At 46.9% G+C, this 20,120-nt stretch overlaps 2 protein-coding genes across 4 annotated transcripts in view; one reads left to right on the top strand and one right to left on the bottom strand.

The window, feature by feature from the left end:
• Positions 1-1,122: 1,122 nt before the first annotated feature.
• On the bottom strand, positions 1,123-4,586 carry GALR2 (galanin receptor 2). 2 transcript variants are annotated; one of them, XM_033090786.1, is made up of 3 exons: positions 3,611-4,586; positions 3,220-3,341; positions 1,123-1,965 (listed from the first exon to the last, which is right to left on the bottom strand). In XM_033090786.1, exons 1-3 carry the CDS (start codon positions 3,962-3,964, stop codon positions 1,170-1,172), a joined length of 1,272 nt encoding a protein of 423 aa, XP_032946677.1. In that variant the 5' UTR covers positions 3,965-4,586; the 3' UTR covers positions 1,123-1,169. The 2 variants fall into 2 exon arrangements, with proteins under 2 accessions (XP_032946677.1, XP_032946678.1); XM_033090787.1 differs by having other exon boundaries at positions 3,220-3,731.
• A 2,804-nt stretch (positions 4,587-7,390) lies between these two features.
• The window catches only part of SRP68 (signal recognition particle 68), a 28,793-nt gene continuing 16,063 nt past the window's right edge, over positions 7,391-20,120 (top strand). Inside the window, exons 1-8 of one of the 2 annotated variants that reach the window (XM_033090484.1) lie at positions 7,391-7,613; positions 9,178-9,244; positions 11,645-11,758; positions 14,259-14,454; positions 15,046-15,128; positions 15,411-15,520; positions 15,883-15,965; positions 16,898-17,038. In XM_033090484.1, the coding sequence (XP_032946375.1) occupies positions 7,454-7,613; positions 9,178-9,244; positions 11,645-11,758; positions 14,259-14,454; positions 15,046-15,128; positions 15,411-15,520; positions 15,883-15,965; positions 16,898-17,038 (954 nt within the window). In that variant the 5' untranslated portion in view covers positions 7,391-7,453. The remainder of the gene's footprint in view (positions 7,614-9,177; positions 9,245-11,644; positions 11,759-14,258; positions 14,455-15,045; positions 15,129-15,410; positions 15,521-15,882; positions 15,966-16,897; positions 17,039-20,120) is intronic. The other variant, XM_033090483.1, reaches the window with a different exon arrangement.

Here is a 20,120-nt window from a genome sequence, read left to right as displayed (position 1 = left end):
GAGCTCTGGGCTTACTACCCTCACCCCACCCCCACCCCCACCCCACCCTGGGTTCCGCAAACACCGGAAGACAAAGCCCAGGACCCAGCCCGCCCTGCACCTGTCTAGGCTTTCCTTTCCCGCTCCATTTCCACCACCTGGAATGTGCTGCCACGTTCAAGGCCCACCAAGTGGCCGGAGCAAGCACAGAACCCGCCCCCACTTCCCTGGCTGTGTCCTTCCAATCTGGGCAGACATGGTAGGCCTCCCTTGAGTTTCCGTAGTGGGCGCCATCTTGGCTAAGTACCCAAACCCTTTTCAAAGTACCCTGCACTCAACGATGTGAAATGGGCACACCCTTGAGAATTTTCTTGCCTCTCCTTAAACACAACCGACTTCAAGTAAAAAGCCTTGACTCAAGGTCTCCAGGAGTGAGGCTAACCTGGGAACAGATAGAGGCTAGCTCACGAGGAAAGCCGGAGGGCATTCCTGTTCTGCACCGGACCCTCAGCCTACCCCACCCCAGCAGTGCCTTAGAACCGCTGCTGTGCGCCCTGGAGCAGTACCGGCAGGGCGGGAAGCGATTTTCCGGGCTAGAAGGAGAAACTGAGCCAGTGGAGACCTGATTCAGATAGCTGCAGCGAGGGAAGAAAACTCCAAGGCTGAAAGTCCATAGGAACTGATAAGGCTGCCGAGACTCCAAAGGGCCCCAGGGAGCTGGGAGCCAGCGAGGACCCACAACACGCTGGCGCACGAACTCTTCGAGGAACACACGTGTCTGCGTCTGTCATCGACGGACACCCTGCCTGCCTTTGTCGCATGCACTGGCAGCTGCTAGTTTACCGATCTATATACACCTGGCGACTCCGGATGGACACGCGCAAAGAGCCTTCGGAGTCGCGCGCTCCCCAGCCTCATTTAGGAATTTCTATGCGGATTTTAACTCGGCTGTCTTAGATGCTGGCCGCCCTCTTCCCCTGTAGCTCAGCAAAGCACCCTGCACCCAATCATCCAAAGCTCCCCTGTGAAGTCCCAGAGGCTTATTGCCATGGAGCCCCGTGATCATGAGATATGCGGAGACAGCGTGTCACTGCACATAAAATGGTTTGTGCATTTTATTAACAGACAAAACTCCATCCACGATTCCCCGATCTCCAATCCTTTAATATCCAAGTGTACCCCCTAAGAGCTCAGGTCACATTAACTGTCAGGATGCCGTTGGGAGCCTTTTGGTCCAGACAAGATGGGCCCAGGATCCCGCGCGAGGCCAAGCCGCTAGGAAACGCCGGCGCAGGGGCAGAAGGCCCTGCCACCTCGCTCAGGTGCGTCAGGTCGGTGGACTCACGCTCCAGCACGCTGCCGCTGCGGGTGCCCTGCGCCACGACGCACACGCGCCCTGAGGCTCTGCTCGGGTCGCGGCGCAGCAGGCCCGCGCAGATCTTGCGGAAGCCCTTGCGGAAGTGCTTGGAAACCAGCGCGTACACGATGGGGTTGACGCATGAATTAGCGTAGGAGACCAGGTGCGAGAGGATGCGCAGCGCGTAGGTGGCACGCGTAAGTGGGAAGCGGCCAAACCACACGCAGAGGATAAGCGCGTGGTGAGGCAGCCAACAGAGGCAGAAGAGTGCCGCTACGATGATGATCATGCGCGTCACCTTGCGCTTGGCGTGCCGGGCGCCTGAGCCGGCGACCACCGGGTCGACGGCTCGCCAGAGGTAGTGCAGAGTGCGCGCGTACGTCAGGCCGAGCACCAGCACCGGCAGCAGGTAGCTGAAGACAAAGGTGCAAAGGTCCATGGCGCGGCGGCGAGCCGCACTCCACGCAGGATGGCACACGGTCAGGTTGGCCAACCGCGACTGGCGGTAGTAACTCAGGTAGGGCCCGGAGAAGAGCAACGACAGCCCCCAGATGAGCCCGATGGCCGCCAGCGCGTTGCGAGGCGTGCGCATCTCGCGGGAGTGCAGCGGGTAGCGGATAGCCAAATACCTGCGGGTCAGGCCAGGAAGGGAGACGGCTGAACGGGCAGATTCGCGGGAGCAGGGCGGGACCTCTGCCCTTCGAGCTCCACACCCGCTCTCGAGGAAGGTCCCTAGCGCACGGTCACACCGCACACGCCCAGAGGGCGACCCAAGTGCATCCCCAGCACAGCCGCATCTAGATGTGGGGCGGGACGCAACAACAGGAAAGGCGCGCGTGTAGGCCGCTCGTCTGCTCGTCCCAGGACTACGACCTACATACTCCATCTGGGAGGACACACCGAGATTTAACTGGACTTGGGGCTCCGGGAGGCTGTGATTACCCACCAGTGACGGTGCCCGGAGAGGTAGGACCCAGGAGCCTGGAGGCTCTAGCAGACAGCCTGGAGACACGTCAGGCAATTCCTTAGAGGAATTCCTTAGAGGAGCCGAAGCTCTGTGGGTCCAACCAGCGCCCTGGGAACCCACACACTCCGTGCTCAGTGGAACTGGGAGGTAGATGGGGAATGTGACCTCACCTCCATGCTTGTCTGGGGGAGGTGGTGAGGCCGTGGGGGCGGAGGAGGACAGGGAGATACCATAGTCAGACCCGGATTTCCTCCCCAGGAATTATCCAGGTGTCCTTCCAAGCTCCAGTTGGGGGGTAGGGCTGGGGCGCGCTCCTCTCCCTGCCCTAGACCCAGGCGTGGAGGTGGGGCACGGAACCGGTGGGACGGAGCATGGGCCTCCCGCCAAGGACCCAAATTCTGCAGTCTGGTGAGCCAGAGTCGAGTGCGCCAAGCAAACCTTGGCTTAGAGGCTAGCGAGGTGGAGGCGCCTGAGTTTGACGCCAGAAGACAGACCACTGGCTTCGCGCACAGGATTGAAGAATGGGCGGCTCTGAACAAGTAATTTACGAACTCGATCTCGTCTGTAATTTAGGCATGGTAATCCCTCCCCTCCTCACCCCACAGGGACATTGAGCTCAAGCGAGATCAAGCTAGGGAAACGCTTGGTATCCGGAAACACTGCGCTTTGTCAGGCGCCCGTGGCGCTGGAGAGCTGAGGTGTCCAGCCTGCGGCCCCTAGCACGCACTTGCCGGAGGCATCCCGCCGTCCTCCATTCTTCTTCTTTTTCCAGTTTGTCGTGGACTCTTACCCGGTCCCTTTGGCGTCTTAGTGCCCTTTTCTACTCTCTGAGAGTCCCCCCTTCACCCATGCGTTCCGCCCCGCCCCCCTTCACCCTTGAGTGCCCGACCCCTGAGCTGCCAGGGCGTTTGCTTACCTGTCCAGGGAGACAGCGGCCAGCGTGAAGCTGCTGGCATGCATGGTGAGGAATATGAGAAAATGCACGGCCTTGCAGAGCAGCGCGCCGAACACCCAGCCGTCCAGGGTGTAGATGGTCGCCTGGAAAGGTACGCAGCACAAGATGAAACACAGGTCGGCCACGCCCAGGTTGAGGATGAACAGGTTGGTTGTGCTGACCGCCTGGCCGCTGCGCAGCAGCACGGCCAGCACCAGTGCGTTGCCCACGGTGCCCACGAGAAAGATGAGCGCGAATAGCATGGGCACAATGACCGCCTCTGGCTGCCAGCTGTCCCCGCCGCCCGCCTCACTCGCGTCCTCCGGCCCAGGGCCACCGGAGCCATTCATGGTGCCGCTGAAACCTAAGCTACCCGGGCTCCTGCAGCCGTCTGGGTCTTGGCGAGCGCGCGGCTCCGGGGGCTCCAGCGTCCGGCGCGACTCCGCGGAGCTGCAGGCGGAGTGAGCCTCGCCGCGGCTGGAGCTGGAGACCGGGATGCGCTGGGGTCAGAGGGAGGAGCGAGCAGCTGGAAGAGTGGGATGGTTCCCCGAGGCGGCTGGCCGAGCGGGAGGAAGGGCTGTTGAGTGGCCTTAGAGTGTCCCAGCGAGGCCCGGGCAGTCCATCCCGGGGGCCCAGGGCCCTCTGGAGTCATCGGCGTGCTTATGCCCCTGAGTCCGGGCTGTGCCGGGCTGAGAGGCGAACCGACCTCCTCGGCAGACGCGACCATGCCGACCTGCCTGTGGGCGGCGCTACTGGGAGCATCTGCCTGGGACCCTGCGCGCCTCGGCGCTTTCCTGCAGCCAGGCGGGCGCGCCTGACTTCCCCGGGCTGGTTGGGGGACGTTCTAGGAAGATTTACCCGCGGGTCCTAAGGGGTGAGGGGCCGCGCGGTTCTCCAGAACTGGCGAGTGGGAAGGCCGTACCGTGTACTCCACACCTCCCTGTTTCTACTTTCCAGGAGCATCGCGCCTCAGGAACCCCAGGGAACCCGGTGAGGAGGACAGAAGGAGGTTTCCGAGGGAGCTTGATTAGCTTCATCTCACTCCCTTCTCTCCCCCATTGAACGTTTCTCCCTCCAATTCAATCCATAAATACTGAGCATTTCCTGTGTGTCAGGCTGTCCTTGGCGCTATGCCTCCGTTTCTTCAGCTATAATATGTGCTAATAACACCTTCTCAGAGGGTTCTGGTGAGAAGGAACGAGACATGTCTGACAGCCCTGAAGCGAGTGAGTTGAATCTGAATGATTCAAATTTTTCTTTCCCTTTACGCTAATCAGATATTTAAAAAAGGGAAAACTTTAAGGAAATAGAAAATAGCAGAGTTCCATGCAGCACTTTTTTTGGATGGCCAGGAGTGTGTTTAAGTTGCAATAAAACTTAACTATTTCTGTCTAATTTTGACACATTAGTCATCAAACATTTGTGACATGGAATCCTACCTGTTTCTGTAAAATTTAAATCGCCCAGTTCACTTGGTCTGAAAATCACCACCTTCTGCCACTGTAGCTTGATCTCTGCTTCACCTTTCTCTGCCCTGTTCCTTGGGTCCCAGTCAAGAACATTGTTTTTCTTCCTTTCCCCCATGATCTCAGCCTCAGGAGCTCCTCTGGGTAGGGACACCTTGTTCACACCCCTGCCCTGCTTGGCTATTCATTGAACAGGAAGGTGGTAACCGTTCATGTTTATGGGATGCTTGTCATTCATTTATTTAGTAAGTATTTAGTAAGCACCTACTCCTTGCCAGGCACGGTTCTGGGTCCTTGGGCTCTACCAGTGAACTCTACAAAGATGTTTCTAGCAGGGAAGACACACAAAAACACAACTCAATTAAACTACTAACCTATTACAAGTTGATAAGTACTTGCAGGCAAAGTAGATTGCGGTAAGGGAATTTGGGAGTACAGGGGTGGTGATGATGGTGCAATTTAAAATGGAGTGGTGTGGCAGACTTCATCAGGAAGGGGACATTTGAGCAAAGACTTGAAGGAGGTGATGGAGCTAGGTTAGCAATATGTAGGGGAAGAGAATTCCAGACAGACAGAACAGCCAGTGCAAAGGCTTTAGGGCAGGTGTGTGCCTGGGTCCCTACGCAAGGAAGCTGGTATAAATGAGCTGAATGAACAAGGAGGAGATTGGCAGGGAGGTGAGAGGCATAACTTATTTCCATTGTAAGGACTGTGGCTTCTAGTCTGAGTAAAATGAGGAGCCACTGTAGAGTTTTGACTAAAGGGCTAATACAATCTGACTTACCTTTTTATAAAAAGCTGTATTGAAATATAATTCATGGGGGTCAAATATATGGTGACGGAAGGAGAACTGACTCTGGGTGGAAGGAGAACTGACTCTGGGTGGTGAACACACAATGTGATATATAGATGATGCATTACAGAATTGTACACTTGAAACCTATGTAATTTTATTAACCATTGTTACCCCAATAAATTTTAATTAAAAAAACATAATTCACATACCATACAATTTACCCATTTAAAGCCTTCAATTTGGTTTTTAGTAGATTCACAGAGTTGTGCAACCATCACCACAATGACTTTTAGAACATTTTTGTTCTCCCGAGGAAACCTCTACTCTTTAGCCATCAGCCTCCAATCTCCACCCCTCACTCCCAGCCCCAGGCAACCACTACTTTCTGTCTATAGAGTTGCCTATTCTGGACATTTCATAGAAATGGAATCATACAATATGTAGTCTTTTAGGTGGCTTCTTTCACTTAGCATAATATTTTCAAGACTCATCTACATTGTAGCATGTATCAGTACTTCATTGCTGTTTATAGTCAAATCATATTCCATTGTATGGTTATGCCTTATTCTATTTATCCATTCACTTGTCAATGGATATTTGGGAGACTTACATTTTTTTTTTAATTTATTGGGGTGACAACTGTTAGTAAAATTACATAGATTTCAGGTGTACAATTCTGTATTACATCATCTAGGGAGACTTACATTTTTAAGATTTATTTTTAATTGTGGTAAAATACACAAAACAAATAATTTACCATCTTAAATGTTTTTAAGTGTACAGTTTAGTAGTGTTAAGTATATTCACATTGTTGTGCAACAGACCTCCAGAACGTTTTAATCTTGCCAAACTCATTTCCCCTGCCTCCGAAATCCCCATTTCCCCTGCCTCCCGCCCCTGGCAACCCACCATTCTACTTTCAATGAATTTGACTACACTAGATATTTCATATAATTGGAATCATACCATATTTGTCTTTTGTGACTGGCTTACTTAGCACAATATTTTCAAGCTTCGTCCATATTGTAGCATCAGGTCGTTCTTTAGATAGGATAATGAGGTGCTAGCTCCTTGTGGTTTTGATTTGCATTTCCCTAACCATTAGTGGTGTTGAGAAGAGACTTACTTTAAAATGCATCAGTTCATTTAATATTCATAACAACCGTCTCAGTTGGTTATTCCCATTTCACAGATGCTGGTAAGGTTTAGAGGGAGAGTAAGTTATTTGCCCAACATCTTCCAACCAATAATAGTGGAGCCAGGATTGGAGGCGCAGGACTCGAGTCCGCAGGGCCATATTGCACAGCAAACATCCAGTCTCCCTGCCTCAACACTTCTCTCTCCTCCGACTGCTCGCCTCAAAGTCCAGAAAAGGACACCGGTCCCTAGCAAGTCAGAAAGTTCCTACATCATGACACTGGTTGCTGACTCCGCCAGTGCTTCCTCTGGCCATGGCTTTCTCAGGGTTGGCCCCAGAGGAAAGCGCTGAAGCTGTTAGCTCACCGGCGGGGCGCTTCCTTGCTGTAGGTGGGCACTCCACCTCCTGAGTCCCCGGGGAGGTAGACACCCGGAAACCCAAAGCCCTTAGACACCCGCCCCAGGCCTCTGTGCGCAAGACATAAGACGAATCTTCCGTGCAGGGATGCAAGAGGTGAAGGTCCATTGCCAGATCCTCCGCCCTTGGTGGATGGAAGGTGGGACTGCCCCCGACAAGACCTCAACCGCTATGGTCCCCCAACGCCTGCAAGCCCTCAGCCCCGCCCGCCAAGATTAGGAACCCGGAATCCGAGCCCACGCGCAGGCGCGCTCCAACAAGTGGCCTCTGCCTGCGGGCAGGGCCTTCGGCCGCGGAGTCCGCCACTATCCCGTCAGCCTGTCCTGGCAGGTTCCGCTCTCTCCCGCCGCGGTCGTCACGTCTCCTCTATCCCGTCCTGCTCTGCGGCGCAGGGGCAAGATGGCTGCTGAGAAACAGGTTCCTGGCTGCAGTGGCGGCAGCGGCGGCGGCGGCGGCGGCGGCGGACGCGGTGCCGGAGGAGAGGAAAATAAGGAAAACGAACGGCCATCAGCCGGATCGAAGGCAAACAAAGAATTCGGGGATAGCCTGAGTTTGGAGAGTATCCTAGAGTAATAGGGCCTAACTTGGAATGACTACGTGTCCATCTGGCGGGCCGGGGGCGGGAGAGGCAGCGGGGCCCCGCACTTCCTCGGCAGGAGAGGCCGAGGGTTGCTGTTTCTCTCGCCCTTACTTTTTGACACTCCAGAGTGTGTATTTTGACCGGCCTTTTCTCGCCTCTCCTTCGCCCTCCAGGCTGGGGAACGGCCTTTTCTTTCAGGCGGCACTGGGATATTGGGCAGATTTCGGCGTTTTCCCTTCAGTTCCCCAGTTGGTGGGCTGGTGATGGGGATGACACTCTGGCCACCCCGGTGAGCTCCTGCCTTGGCACCTTGAGCCACTGAACAGGGGAGAGGAAACTGCAGTCTCGACGTTTTGGCTTAATACCTTTGTCTTGCAGTCGTCGGAGAATGGCTAGTAAAAATTAGATGTTCTCGAAGTGAAGGCAAAGATTAAGATTGACTGCTCTGAGGAAAAGCTTGTTGCCCATTTTGAGTATAAATCATCGTAGATTTTTAACATCACTTGTATAGCTTTCTGAACAGATCCTATAGGCACTTTATCATGTTGAGAGTCGTTCAGATGAGCTAGAAGAATTGGTTTCTAGTTTTCATCCGCGCATAATCACAATTGGGTGCTTATGACACTAGTTTGTGGCTTTTTGAAATGAAATAACAAATGGAGAAAGTGTAGCTGAATTTCTGAAATAATACTTGTAGCCTGACATCTTAATGTAGTTTAAGCTTTCAGGGGATTGGAGTTTTACTTTTTGAATTGGTGGTGTAGTTCCAAACAGGTCTTAGAATGCCTTGATTTTGCTACTAACCTTATCTCTTTGTCCCTTTTAAGTTATTGGAATCCTTTTAGTGTTCAACATTTAAAAATACACCTATAGAGAAGCTTGAGGAAACTTTAAAAGAAAACTAAAATTATAGATAAATGTCATTGGACTTCCTAAAGTTTGGTACATAATCTTAAAACATTTTAAGATTCTTAAAAAGGAGACATTGGTCAGGACCTTTCCTGTTAAAAGAAAAACTTCAGTATTTTTATGCAAACTGTGGCCTAGTTTGGGTGGCATGTGCTAACCGTAGGCACATGTAGCAACACAGCTGTTAAGGAAAGTTAGATTTGGCAGGTGTAGGAGGTCATGCAAATAGAGGACTAATACACGTCATTTATAACCTGAGTCTGCCTGAATGAGTGAAATACTGGGTCCAGGTATAAACCAGTGGGAACCACCCCAATTATGGTCGGTATTTAGAATCCAGAAGCTTTATTTAAGCTGTTGGGTTTCAGTAATCATTAATGGCTGATAGGGCCCTCCTTTTTAGTATAAAAGTAGTGACAGTTCAGGCAGTTAACTTTTCTACACTCTTAGCCCTGTCCTGTGAAAAGACAGCTACTTTTGAAAATGCTTACAAGAGGTTTCACTTCACTAGTTAACGTACTAAGTATTTCAGGAATGTTTAGTGCTATGGTTTAATACAAATATAGACTCGGGGACACGTTTTGATTTGCTTGAATTCTTGCCATTGTAAGCGTTTCCTTAATCTTGGCTCTAGTTCTTCAGATTGTTAAGGAATCCCAGCAGCAGCATGGGTTACGGCATGGAGATTTTCAGAGGTACAGGTTAGTATCGTGTGTAGGACGTGTGGGGTTTTCAAAGTTGGTTTGCTTTATTAAATGTCCTACTTACTCTCCTGTATCCGAAGGTATACCTAGAACATCTAGCGCAGAACTTCTATTGAATCCCGAAAAGATACTTAGCTTTCAAATGTAAAATTTTCTAATGAATAAAAGGAGCCAATTTTGCCTCACAATATTGCAGCTAGTACCTTGGAGGCTTCTGCTGAAATTAACAGGCAGTGAATGGTCAGCATTTTTTTAAACTTAACCATGTTTTAGAGTCTTGGTTAAATGCAAAGCTTTTTAGTGTTTTCAACATTATGTAAGGGACATTTCATTGTAATGTATTGTTAATCTTTTATAACAGCCTTCAAGTTGGAAAACAAATTTAATATGACTCTTACAAAATAGAATAGATACCTAATGTATAATACAATTCAGTGCTTTGAAAAAGCAGAAATGTCCAACTGTTTCTATATTGTAGATACAGGCTTTGGCTACCTGATTTTCAAAAGTACTACTAAAATACTCTACATCTCAGCTTCTGAGGAGTCAGCCGTGTGGTGAAGGGTCAGCAGTGCTAGGGCAGAGTGAGCAAGGCGGGGAGTGGGAGGAAAGAGGTGGAAGACTAGGCAGGGCCGGAATGTGCATGACCCCATAAGCCCCGGTAACCCCCCCGTTCAGAGGCTCACCTAGGTGTGTGTGGGGGGAGCCGTAAACAGGAGATTGGTAGGACTCAATTTTTTTTTTTAATTATTGAGGAAATTTCCAAAAACAAATGAAGAGATGATAGTACAATGAACCCATTGCACAATTATTACAGCGATCAACTTTTTGTTCCTTTCTTTTTTCTTTCTTTCTTTTTTTTTTTTTTTTTAATGAGGGCACAGCTCACAGGGGCCCATGTGGGGATCGAACCGGCAACCCTGGTGTTATTAGCACCACGCTCTAACCAACTGAGCTAACCAGGCACCCATTTTACCCTTTACGTTGCATCTGTTCCCTCTTTAAAAAAAAAAAAAAAAATTATTGAAGAATTTTAAAATCATTTTATTGAGGTGTAACTTACATACAGGGAAGTGTACAGAAATATAAAAATACTATCTTTATTCAGTTTTCCCTGATTTTCTTTAAAATATGTTTAAATTTTTTTTATCTGAAATCATCTCAGACTTGCAGAAAATTTGCAGGAACAGTCATTTTTATGTCTTTAAGTGCATATATACATTTTATATGTGTACCTACCAAACAGTATTTTTGGTCTTCTAGTCTTTTTCTATGACTTTTTCATAAGTTTGCTCATATTGTATATACAATTTTATATTCCAATTTTTGGCTAAACATTCTGTTGTATTTCTCCCTGCCTACAAAAATGTTCTATACACATAACTTTTAGTAGTTGCATTATTACCCAATGTATAGGCATACCATAATTTATTTACCTTTCCCCCAAGTTGGTTATATATACAATAGCCAGTTTTGTAGGTTTAAAAATTTTGTTCCCATAAATCTCTGTTTGAACTGCTTTGTCTGATTATTTCTGATAATTTCAAATAATTATTTGAAAAAAATTATTCCAAATAATTTCTGATTATTTCTTGAGTATAGAAGTAGGCTGTTGGTTTAGGGAATATGAACATTTTTAAGGTTCTTGATAAATGTATCCATATTGCCAGAAAATTCTTACCAATTTGTATTTTTCCTCATAATGTATGAGTGGTCCATTTGATTTTTATGTAAAAGGGTAAGTGATAATTAAAGCAGAAATTATAAATGGAGGGAAAAAGCTATTAGTTTTCTTTTTAATAAAATAAAATTGTATGTATTTTTACACTAATATAGTCAAAATATATTTACTGAACATATCTATATTGTTAGGCATTGTGCTAAGAAATTGGAAAGTAAAATCATGTTTGCACGATGGAGTTCCTATTAGTGAGACAGACGTGGAAGGACATCATTGTAAGGCCTGTATGATAATAGAAGTAAGAATAACGAGCTACATGAGCTCAGAAGGGGGGCTTGGCTGGAGGTTCCTACTCACTCTTTCAAAGCCCCCCCCCCCAGGTCCTCTCCAGCGAAAGTGTTAACAAGAAGACGATTACTCGATTACTCGTGTCCTGTACATTCCGTTTGACCTTTGCCTTGTTTCCTTGGTTGCCGTTTTCTCTGCATGAGCAAATGGTTCTTTGAGATGGGTACCGTGTCCTCTCTCCCTTCGTGTTTTCTGCGATACCAGTCCTACTGCCCGCGTGTTTTAATTCAGTCAGTGTTCACAAGCTGATGTGAGGTAGCTAACCATAAGTAGAACACCTCAAAGCTTTGACCTTACCTTGTTATAGAATTTACTGTTGAAACTACTATCAGCTTGGCTGAGTGATTTTTGTTTGTGGTTTCTCACAGGGGCTACTGTTCCCGTAGACAAAGACGTCTCCGGAAAACGCTCAACTTCAAGATGGGGAACAGACACAAGTTCACAGGGAAAAAAGTAACTGAAGATCTTTTGACCGATAACAGGTACTGACTGCTCAGTGCTAGGAGCTAAATGCTTTTTGCTAATATATTTATTAAATAATTATAACGCGTCAGATGTTTTGCCAAACTCTTTAATTATCTCATGTGATTCTTTTTTTTTTTTTTAATTTTTTATTGGGGAATATTGGGGACCAGTGTGTTTCTCCAGGGCCCATCTGTTCCAAGTCGCCCTTCAATCTAGTTGTGGAGGGCGCAGCTGAGCTCCAAGTCCAGTCACCGTTCGCAGTCTTTAGTTGCAGGGGGCGCAGCCCACCATCCAATGGGGGAATTGAACCGGTAACTCTGTTGTTCAGAGCTCGTGCTCTTAACCAACTGAGCCATCCAACTGCCCCTCATGTGATTCTTTTAGCAGCTCTGCCGAGTAGGCTTTCTTACTATTCCTGTGTTATCAGATGAGGAAACGGAGGCTCAAAGAGTTTCAATAACTTATTCAAGAACTGTGGGAAAAATCAGTGATTAGAATCTAATTAGTTATTGGGTAAGGTTCTAGAAGGAAATTTCATTTTCTTTTTTTTTTTTTTTTTAATTTTATTGGGGAATAGTGTGTTTCTCCAGGGCCCATGGGCCCATCATCTCCAAGTCATTGTCCTTTAATCTAGTTGTGGAGGGCGCAACTCAGCTCCAAGTCCAGTCACTGTTTTCAGTCTTTAGTTGTGGGGTGGGGGAAGAGGAGGGCACAGCCCACCATCCCATTAGGGAATCGAACCGGCAACCTGGTTGTTGAGAGCTCACGCTCTAACCAGCTGAGCCATCCGGCCGCCAAGAATTGAAATTTCAATGCCTGAGTGCTTGCTTAGACATACCTTAGAGAAATCTGGCTGTGTGTCAATTATTCCAGAAGAGTTCTGTATTTCAGTGCTGAATGCACCCAGGCGTAGTATTTGCTGAGGGTTAATCTGTCCAGCAGCATATGTTGAAGGTCTCTAGGTCAGTTGCTCAGACTTCGGCCTGTGGGACAAATTGGTCCTCCTGCCACCTGTTTTCGTAAATTAAGTTTTACTGGAATGCAGCCATACCATTTGTTTAGGTATTGTTTACAGGTGCTTTTGTGCTACAATAACAGTATTTGTGACAGAGACCCTATGTCCTGCAAAGCCTAAAATATTTACTGTTGGGCCCTTTATAGAAAACGTTCACTATCCCCTGGCCTAGTATGTGGCCAGGACGGAGCTGAACACCACATTGAATGGAGAAGAGTGGGGAGGCATAGTTCTTGAACCTTGCTGACTGTCATCTTGTTGCGAGATGTTGGTCAAGTACAAAACAGGGAACACTATACTACAGTGAAACTGCCATATTGGGTATCATTTGCTCTTCAGAATTCTGAAGTCTTGGAAGGGAGAGGTTAGCTTGGGGGTTCTTGATAGGGAAGCCAGGAAGCCTGCATGGAGGAAGCTGGGCCCTGAAGGATTTGTGAGAGGAAAGAACATTCTGTGTCAGGGGAAACATCAGACTATTGTATCTAAATGCACACCAGGAACTGCCATGCTCTAGACCAGGGGTGTCCAAACTTTTTTCAACGTTTTTCACCAAGGGCCGTATGCGGTAAAATACACACACAGCCGGGCCACTCACTCGAGGTGAAGTACGTATTGCCTCACCTGGTTTATTTATGTAAACTAAATATATTTTTGGAATTTGCTGCGGGCCAATTAACAATGGATTGCGGGCCGCAGTTGGCCTGCGGGCTGCAGTTTGGACACCCCTGCTCTAGACAGTTGTTAGCCTCTGCTCAGGCAGCGAAGAGGCTGGGACCTTGTGTGTGGAGACAGAGAACTAGAGCAGCCAGATGTATTAATTAAATCTGATGAGATCGAGTCAGGAAGAGTCTCTTATGATAACAAAGTCCCAGAGATAAGATTAAGCTGATGTTTAAGGAAGATGAATCAAGGAAGTGGTTAAAAATAATAATAAAATAGCTAACTTATTTAGCACTTAGTAAGTGCTAGGCTCTGGTCTAAGTGTGTTACATGTATTACTGTATGGGAGACTAAGGCACAGACAGGTTAGTACTTTGCCCAAAGTCACACAGCAAGTGAGTGATGGCACTGAGATTCCACCCCCAGAGTAGAGCCTTCTCCTTAACCACTTCAATATATTGCTTCGTAAGGCCTTGGTTTCCAACTGGTTTGGGATGAAGGAGGTGTTGATACAAAGACGAGACCAGACTTATTCCTGGACTGCCTCGATTTGCTAAAATTCGTGAGGGGTCAGTCCGGATTTGCCAAGTTTGAGATGGGAACAGGCTTTTCAGAGAGATGTTTTGGGTGGGTGGTCAGAAACCTGAGTTGCAGCCTGAGTCGGGAGCCGAGATGCAGATTTGGGAGTCATGGTTGCTACTGTGAGAAGAGTAGTTAGGAGGAGAGCCAGGGAGGGTGTAGAGAGAAGTTGAGAGGCGGAAGATGGCCTTGGAGAACGTCTGAATCTGCTGCTCCTGGCCTTTAGGTATTGTTCAGCTCGTTTGTTCTTGTCTCTGGTTTAGATACTTGCTTCTGGTTCTGATGGATGCTGAAAGAGCCTGGAGCTATGCCATGCAGCTCAAACAGGAGGCCAACACTGAACCCCGAAAACGGTTCCATTTGTTGTCTCGCTTACGCAAAGCCGTGAAGCACGCAGAGGAATTGGAACGCTTGTGTGAGAGCAGTCGTGTGGATGCCAAGACCAAGTTGGAGGCTCAGGTCAGTGTCTTCACGTCAGCTGCGCTCGATTGGTAGAGTAGAGACAAGACTTGAGAACAATACAGTTCAACAGAACGGAGTTCCTCACGTTATAAATGGATAGTCAGGAGAGGAAAAAACTTGATCTTGCTTTTTCAAGGTGAAGTTGGTGTCTCTTGTTTTTGAGGTCCTGGTTTTTAATCGTTAGCTCTAACTTGTAAAGAAAGGTCATGTTTCTTTTGATACATAGCTGGAAAGCTTGCATCTTGTGTCTCGGAGAGTTCACAAAATAATTTTTTAATGAATTTTTTAAATGAGATATTGCAAGTTTATATTCAACTTTTGATACTCATTTTATAGCCCCAAAGCTGGTTGTTAAGTCAAATGAAGAAAACAAATTTCCTTTATTTTGAAGTTCTCTCCTGGAAAGTAAATGAAGCATAACAAATTACCTATGTGTTCCATTTTATTAGTGAAAAGTTTTTCTCTTTAAAAATCAACCTGAATATCTCTCTATTCTTGATGTCCAAGTTCAAAGCAAGTAGAGGAGACTGAGCGGTAACACTGGTCGTTGGGTGTTGAATCAGTTCCTCTTTTCCTGTCGCCTCCCAGGCTTACACAGCTTACCTCTCAGGAATGCTGCGTTTTGAACATCAAGAGTGGAAAGCTGCCATTGAGGCTTTTAACAAATGCAAGTAAGTCCTCCGATCCACAGGCTGTGGCCAGTTTTGATTCTAGATAGTCCAGTTCAAGCTGCAGGTCAACAACTGATGGTTGTCTCTGTGAAAGGTAGTACAGCTTCTTTTTTTCCTGCCCTTTAGAAATGTTCATTCTTCTCTTTCACCCTTAGAACCTGCCAGTTCTCGTAGTCGGTAGAAGGGCCTCAAAGTGCTGGGCTTTGTTTTTAGCTACTGTGTTCCTTGTGAGTTCGTTTTCTTATAAGGCTGCTGTGAGACGTGATGTCGCTTTCCTCACAGAACGATCTACGAGAAGCTCGCCAGCGCATTCACGGAAGAGCTGGCCGTGCTGTACAACCAGCGTGTGGAGGAAATCTCACCCAACATCCGCTACTGTGCCTATAACATTGGTGAGCAGGGACTGCGTTGGCATTGGTGGGTGGCCTGGTGGCAGCGCATGTCAGAGAGCCTAGAGAATGTGTTTAACTTTCTTCCCTTTCCCTTGCATCCGTCCTTGACATGGCGTTTGGTTGATGAAAAAGGTAGAACTGTCGAAGTCAGCCCTGCTCAGCATTGCAGAAGGCATTTCCTTTGCTTTTGTTCCCATCATGCCATCTTCTTGACCCTCACAAGTTTTGTGCAAAGACTGGGAGTCACTGCAACATGCTTGTGGAGAGAGGAGCTCTTTCAAGTCAGAGTAGAGCCTAGTGGTTCTCAAGAGTACAGACCAGACCCTTGAGGATTTCCCACTCAATCTGTCTGTCTTTTTCAGGGGACCAGTCAGCTATCAATGAACTCATGCAGATGCGATTGAGGTCTGGGGGCACCGAGGGTCTCCTGGCTGAAAAATTGGAGGTAATCTAGTCTGTACATTTTTGTGACAAGTCTGGGGTTTGAGAAAGAAGTAATCCGTAATCCCATCACCCAATATAATTGCTATTAGTATATGCTTATTTATACCTATATTTTTACCAAAACACTTTTTTCATTTATTATTTTTAAGTATTTGACTTTTTTTTTTTTAAACATGTTACACTTACTTTCTAAGCAGTGTAGTCTCATAGAGAAAGTAGGGGGATACAAAAGATGGGGGGTAATAGAATGACATGGGTTACCACCCAGAGGTAACGACTATTACTAATGTATTGACTATCTTGCAGACTTTAGTATGTGTAGGGGAAAGGCATGCATGTATTTTTAAAATGGGATCTCCGTGTGCACTGTTCAGTAACATTCTTTTTAAATATAATGTCACATGCAGTTTTTCCACTTCAGGAAATACATTTCCACATCGTTGCGTTTTGATGGCTGCTTGGTACGCCATTGTTGTATTTGACCACTTCACTATTGTTAAGGGGTACACCGTATTACCATGAATATCTATGTCCCCAGTGTTTGCACACATTCTTAGTTATTTCTTTAGGATAAATTCCTATAAGTGAAATTGAATGTTTTGGAAGCTGTTAGTACATATTGACAAATATTTTAAGTTTCTACTAATTTGCATTTCTGCTTGAGGTGTATATAGATATACTCTTCTCCTGACAGCCTTACCAAAACCTCGTGTTGGACTTTTTAACTTTCTGTTATGTCCTTTTAACGTTTGAGTTTCTGTAGGGTAAGATACACTATACCAAGGAGGAATTTAAATCTAAATTTGTATATGCTCTACTTTATAAGATAGAATATGTTGGTTACAGAAAGAGACAAATAATCATTTCCTATTATTTCAGCTCGGTCACTCCTATCCACGGTTAAAACTTTAACTGTTTAAAACTACTTTCCAGGCATTGATCACGCAGACGCGAGCCAAGCAGGCAGCTACCATGAGCGAGGTGGAGTGGAGAGGGAGAACAGTTCCAGTGAAGATAGACAAAGTGAGGATCTTTTTGTTGGGATTAGCTGATAACGAGGCCGCCATTGCCCAGGTAAGGAGGAAGCTCCTGCTCTCTCTTCTGCACATGTCTGATGGTTGTTCTTGTTTAAGATGTAGTATGGTGTTCATTTATCACAAAACAAAACTGTATCTTAATACTATTGGGTATTTGGTGACAGTCTCCAGATGCACCTTCTTGGATGAAATTCTTTTAAAAGCTGAATTTGTAGGAGAGTTCTTATGTTTAAAGGGCAAAGACGTTGCCAGTGACAGCCATGAGCATAAAACTGGGCACAGTAAGAGGCTGGCTGAAGGTGAGGGTAACTTTCGGCCCAGCAGGTGGTGTGACAGCTCAGCTGTCATGTCCCTCGTGTCCCTCTGACCTGACCTCTTGTCCTAGCCCTAAGGGGGCCACCTCGTATTTAAGTAGAGCCTAGCTAAGCCGTACTGTCTCGGTTGGTGTGCGATGTGAATGTGATATTCATGCAAAGCGGACTCCTTGGTGCTGCTGACTGATAGAATTGTTGCCTGTCCATGGGTGTGAACGACCAGGTGAGGTCCAAAGGTGAGAGATCTTGGTGATCTTGGTTTGTACAACGCAGACGGCGATGAGGACACTTTTTAGAGCTTCTCCTCTGTGTGAGGTGGAGAGCAGCAAAGGCCAGGTTGCTGAGTGTCTGCAGCCTCGCCAGGGACCAGTGGCGTTTCGTAGGACTTCACAGTAAGCTGCCGCACCTGAATCATTTGCACACGGGCTGCTTTGTTGGTTGTGCTGATGAGTGGTTTTAAGCACCAGACTTTTCAGTGACTTGTTCCAAAATAGCTCCTTTGGGTTGGGGGCAGCTTTCAACAATTGAATTTTTTTGTGCTTTTTGGTGCATATTGCCCGCTCATTTCTCTTCATTTGCTTAAAGGACGGAAGACTAGAACAATACCAGAAAGATGATTTTTTTGCCTTAAACTAAAAGACCGAGAAACTTTTTTTGAGAGCATTTCATTGATACTATAGTATGATGGTATCTTTTCTGGACTGGGACTCTGGTAACAACCATTTAGATTCTGTGATTGGGTTAATTCTTTTGTTTTAAAGTGATACATGCTGGAAAAAAAGAACTGCCATCAGTGACAATGAGACAGGAATTCTGGCTAGAATAAGAGTGGAGGGAGGCCCATAGGGGCAAATTAAATGGGGAGGCACTTTAGGGATGGGGCCACAGAATATATCAGATGAGGGACAAGAAAAGCTAACATTTATTTTTTATTTATATTTTTGTCCCCCCATCCCCCTAATTTTTTTTTTTAAGCCATTGTTTCTCAGTCTAGTTGTGTAGCACATAGCTCCCTGGCCCATGCTGGTGTGATGAGCCTTGCGCTGCCCCGGGTTGAGGCAGTTGGTCACTGGTCGTTGGTCGGCTGCTCACAGCAGCTCTATAACCAGCTGCCAGCTGCTAGCTACTCACACCAACTGCCCGCAACACGCTGGCTGCCGGCTGCTCACGGTAGCACACGGTAGCGCACACGTCAGCCCACGGGCAGCCCATGGCAGCTCATGCCAACCTCCGACTGCTCACGGCAGCCCAGCTCCAGGGAGAGCCGTTGTTCACAGTCTTAGCGCCGTTGTTCACCATCTTAGCTGTAGAGGGCGCAGCTCACTGGCCCATGTGGGAATCGAACCGGCAGCCTTTGGTGTTAGGAGCGCAGCGCTCCAACCACCTGAGCCACCAGACCACCAGACCACCAGACCGCCAGCCTCCCCCCCCCCACCAATATTTATTAAGTAAGCTTTAAAAGTCTTCAGCTTAAAGTTTAGCAAATATAAATGATGTTTTAAGAGATCAATGTATAGTCTCACTTCCCATATACCTTCATTAATCTTGCTTTGTATTAAAAGAAAAACAGTATCTATTTCCTTTTAGTCTTTTTCATATTCATGAGATGTTATATGTGTTTTCCTTGGAATTATACTGAGATCCAATTTTATACCCTGTTTTTATTAACATTTGTAAGGCTTTTTCATGTTCTTACAAATCATTTCACAAAACTTTTTACCTGGGCAGCGATACCACAGAGATGAGCAAAGGAGGATCATGACCCTCCTTAATGTCCCGGATACGCCGCTTTATGCTCTTAGGTTTTTATCGTTTTCGCCCTGTGCGGTGGGTGGTAGGCCTGTTCTGAGGCTGCGTACTGCCCACAGCCATGTAGCTGATAGAAGGGAATGCTTCCATGTAAACCCATGCCCCTTTGACTCCAAAGCTCATCTTCCTTGAACTTTCCCCATATTCTGTTCGATTCAACAGGAGGGCTAGTGACAAGATCGTTTTGTCGGGCTCTGGTGAATAGCTAAATGTAATTTCACTTAACAGTACGCGAGCAGAGTCCTGGGCCCCTGGTAAGGACGTGGATAAGCAGAACCTTAAGTCAGGGGTGTGCAAACTGCGGCCCGCGGGCCAACTGCGGCCCGCAATCCATTGTTAAGTGGCCCGCAGCAAATTCCAAAAATATATTTAGTTTATTTAAATAAACCAGGGGAGGCAATACGTACTTCAGCTCGAGTGAGTGGCCCGGCTGTTTGTGTATTTTACCGCATATGGCCCGTGGTGAGAAACGTTGAAAACAGTTTGGACACCCCTGGCTTAAGTGAAACAAATAGTCCTGGCAGAGGAATCAGCTCTGATTCAGGAGGTTAGTGGGGGGAGGCGAGTTTCCCATGTGAGAGGAGAAGGTATAGGGGTGTTTTATCCAAAGTTATCTTTTTCTTGTTTTTTACACATAATTAGAGAACACAAACCTATATGGGGGAGGACGTTTTGCCTTATTTGTAAAATAATTCAGTTTGGGCTGAATTAGACCAAGTGAAAGCATTTTGCAGCTGCACGTGAAGCCTTTGCTTTAAAAATTGCAGATCACTCCGATCATATGATGATTGGTTGAGGTTTGTGCAATCTTGTTTTTTCAGTTATAGTTGACATTCAATATTGTATTAGTTTCAGGTGTACAGCGTAGCGGTTAGATATGTGTATATGTGAAGTGATCCCCCAATTAGTCTAGTACCCACCTAGCACTATACATAGTTACTACAATATCATTGACTGTGTTCTCTGTGCTGTACTTTACATTCCCATGACTGTTTC

Source organism: Rhinolophus ferrumequinum, chromosome 21 (genome assembly GCF_004115265.2).
Source record: "Rhinolophus ferrumequinum isolate MPI-CBG mRhiFer1 chromosome 21, mRhiFer1_v1.p, whole genome shotgun sequence".
Classification (NCBI taxonomy): Eukaryota; Metazoa; Chordata; class Mammalia; order Chiroptera; family Rhinolophidae; genus Rhinolophus; species Rhinolophus ferrumequinum.
This window is presented reverse-complemented; position numbering and strand designations above follow the sequence as displayed.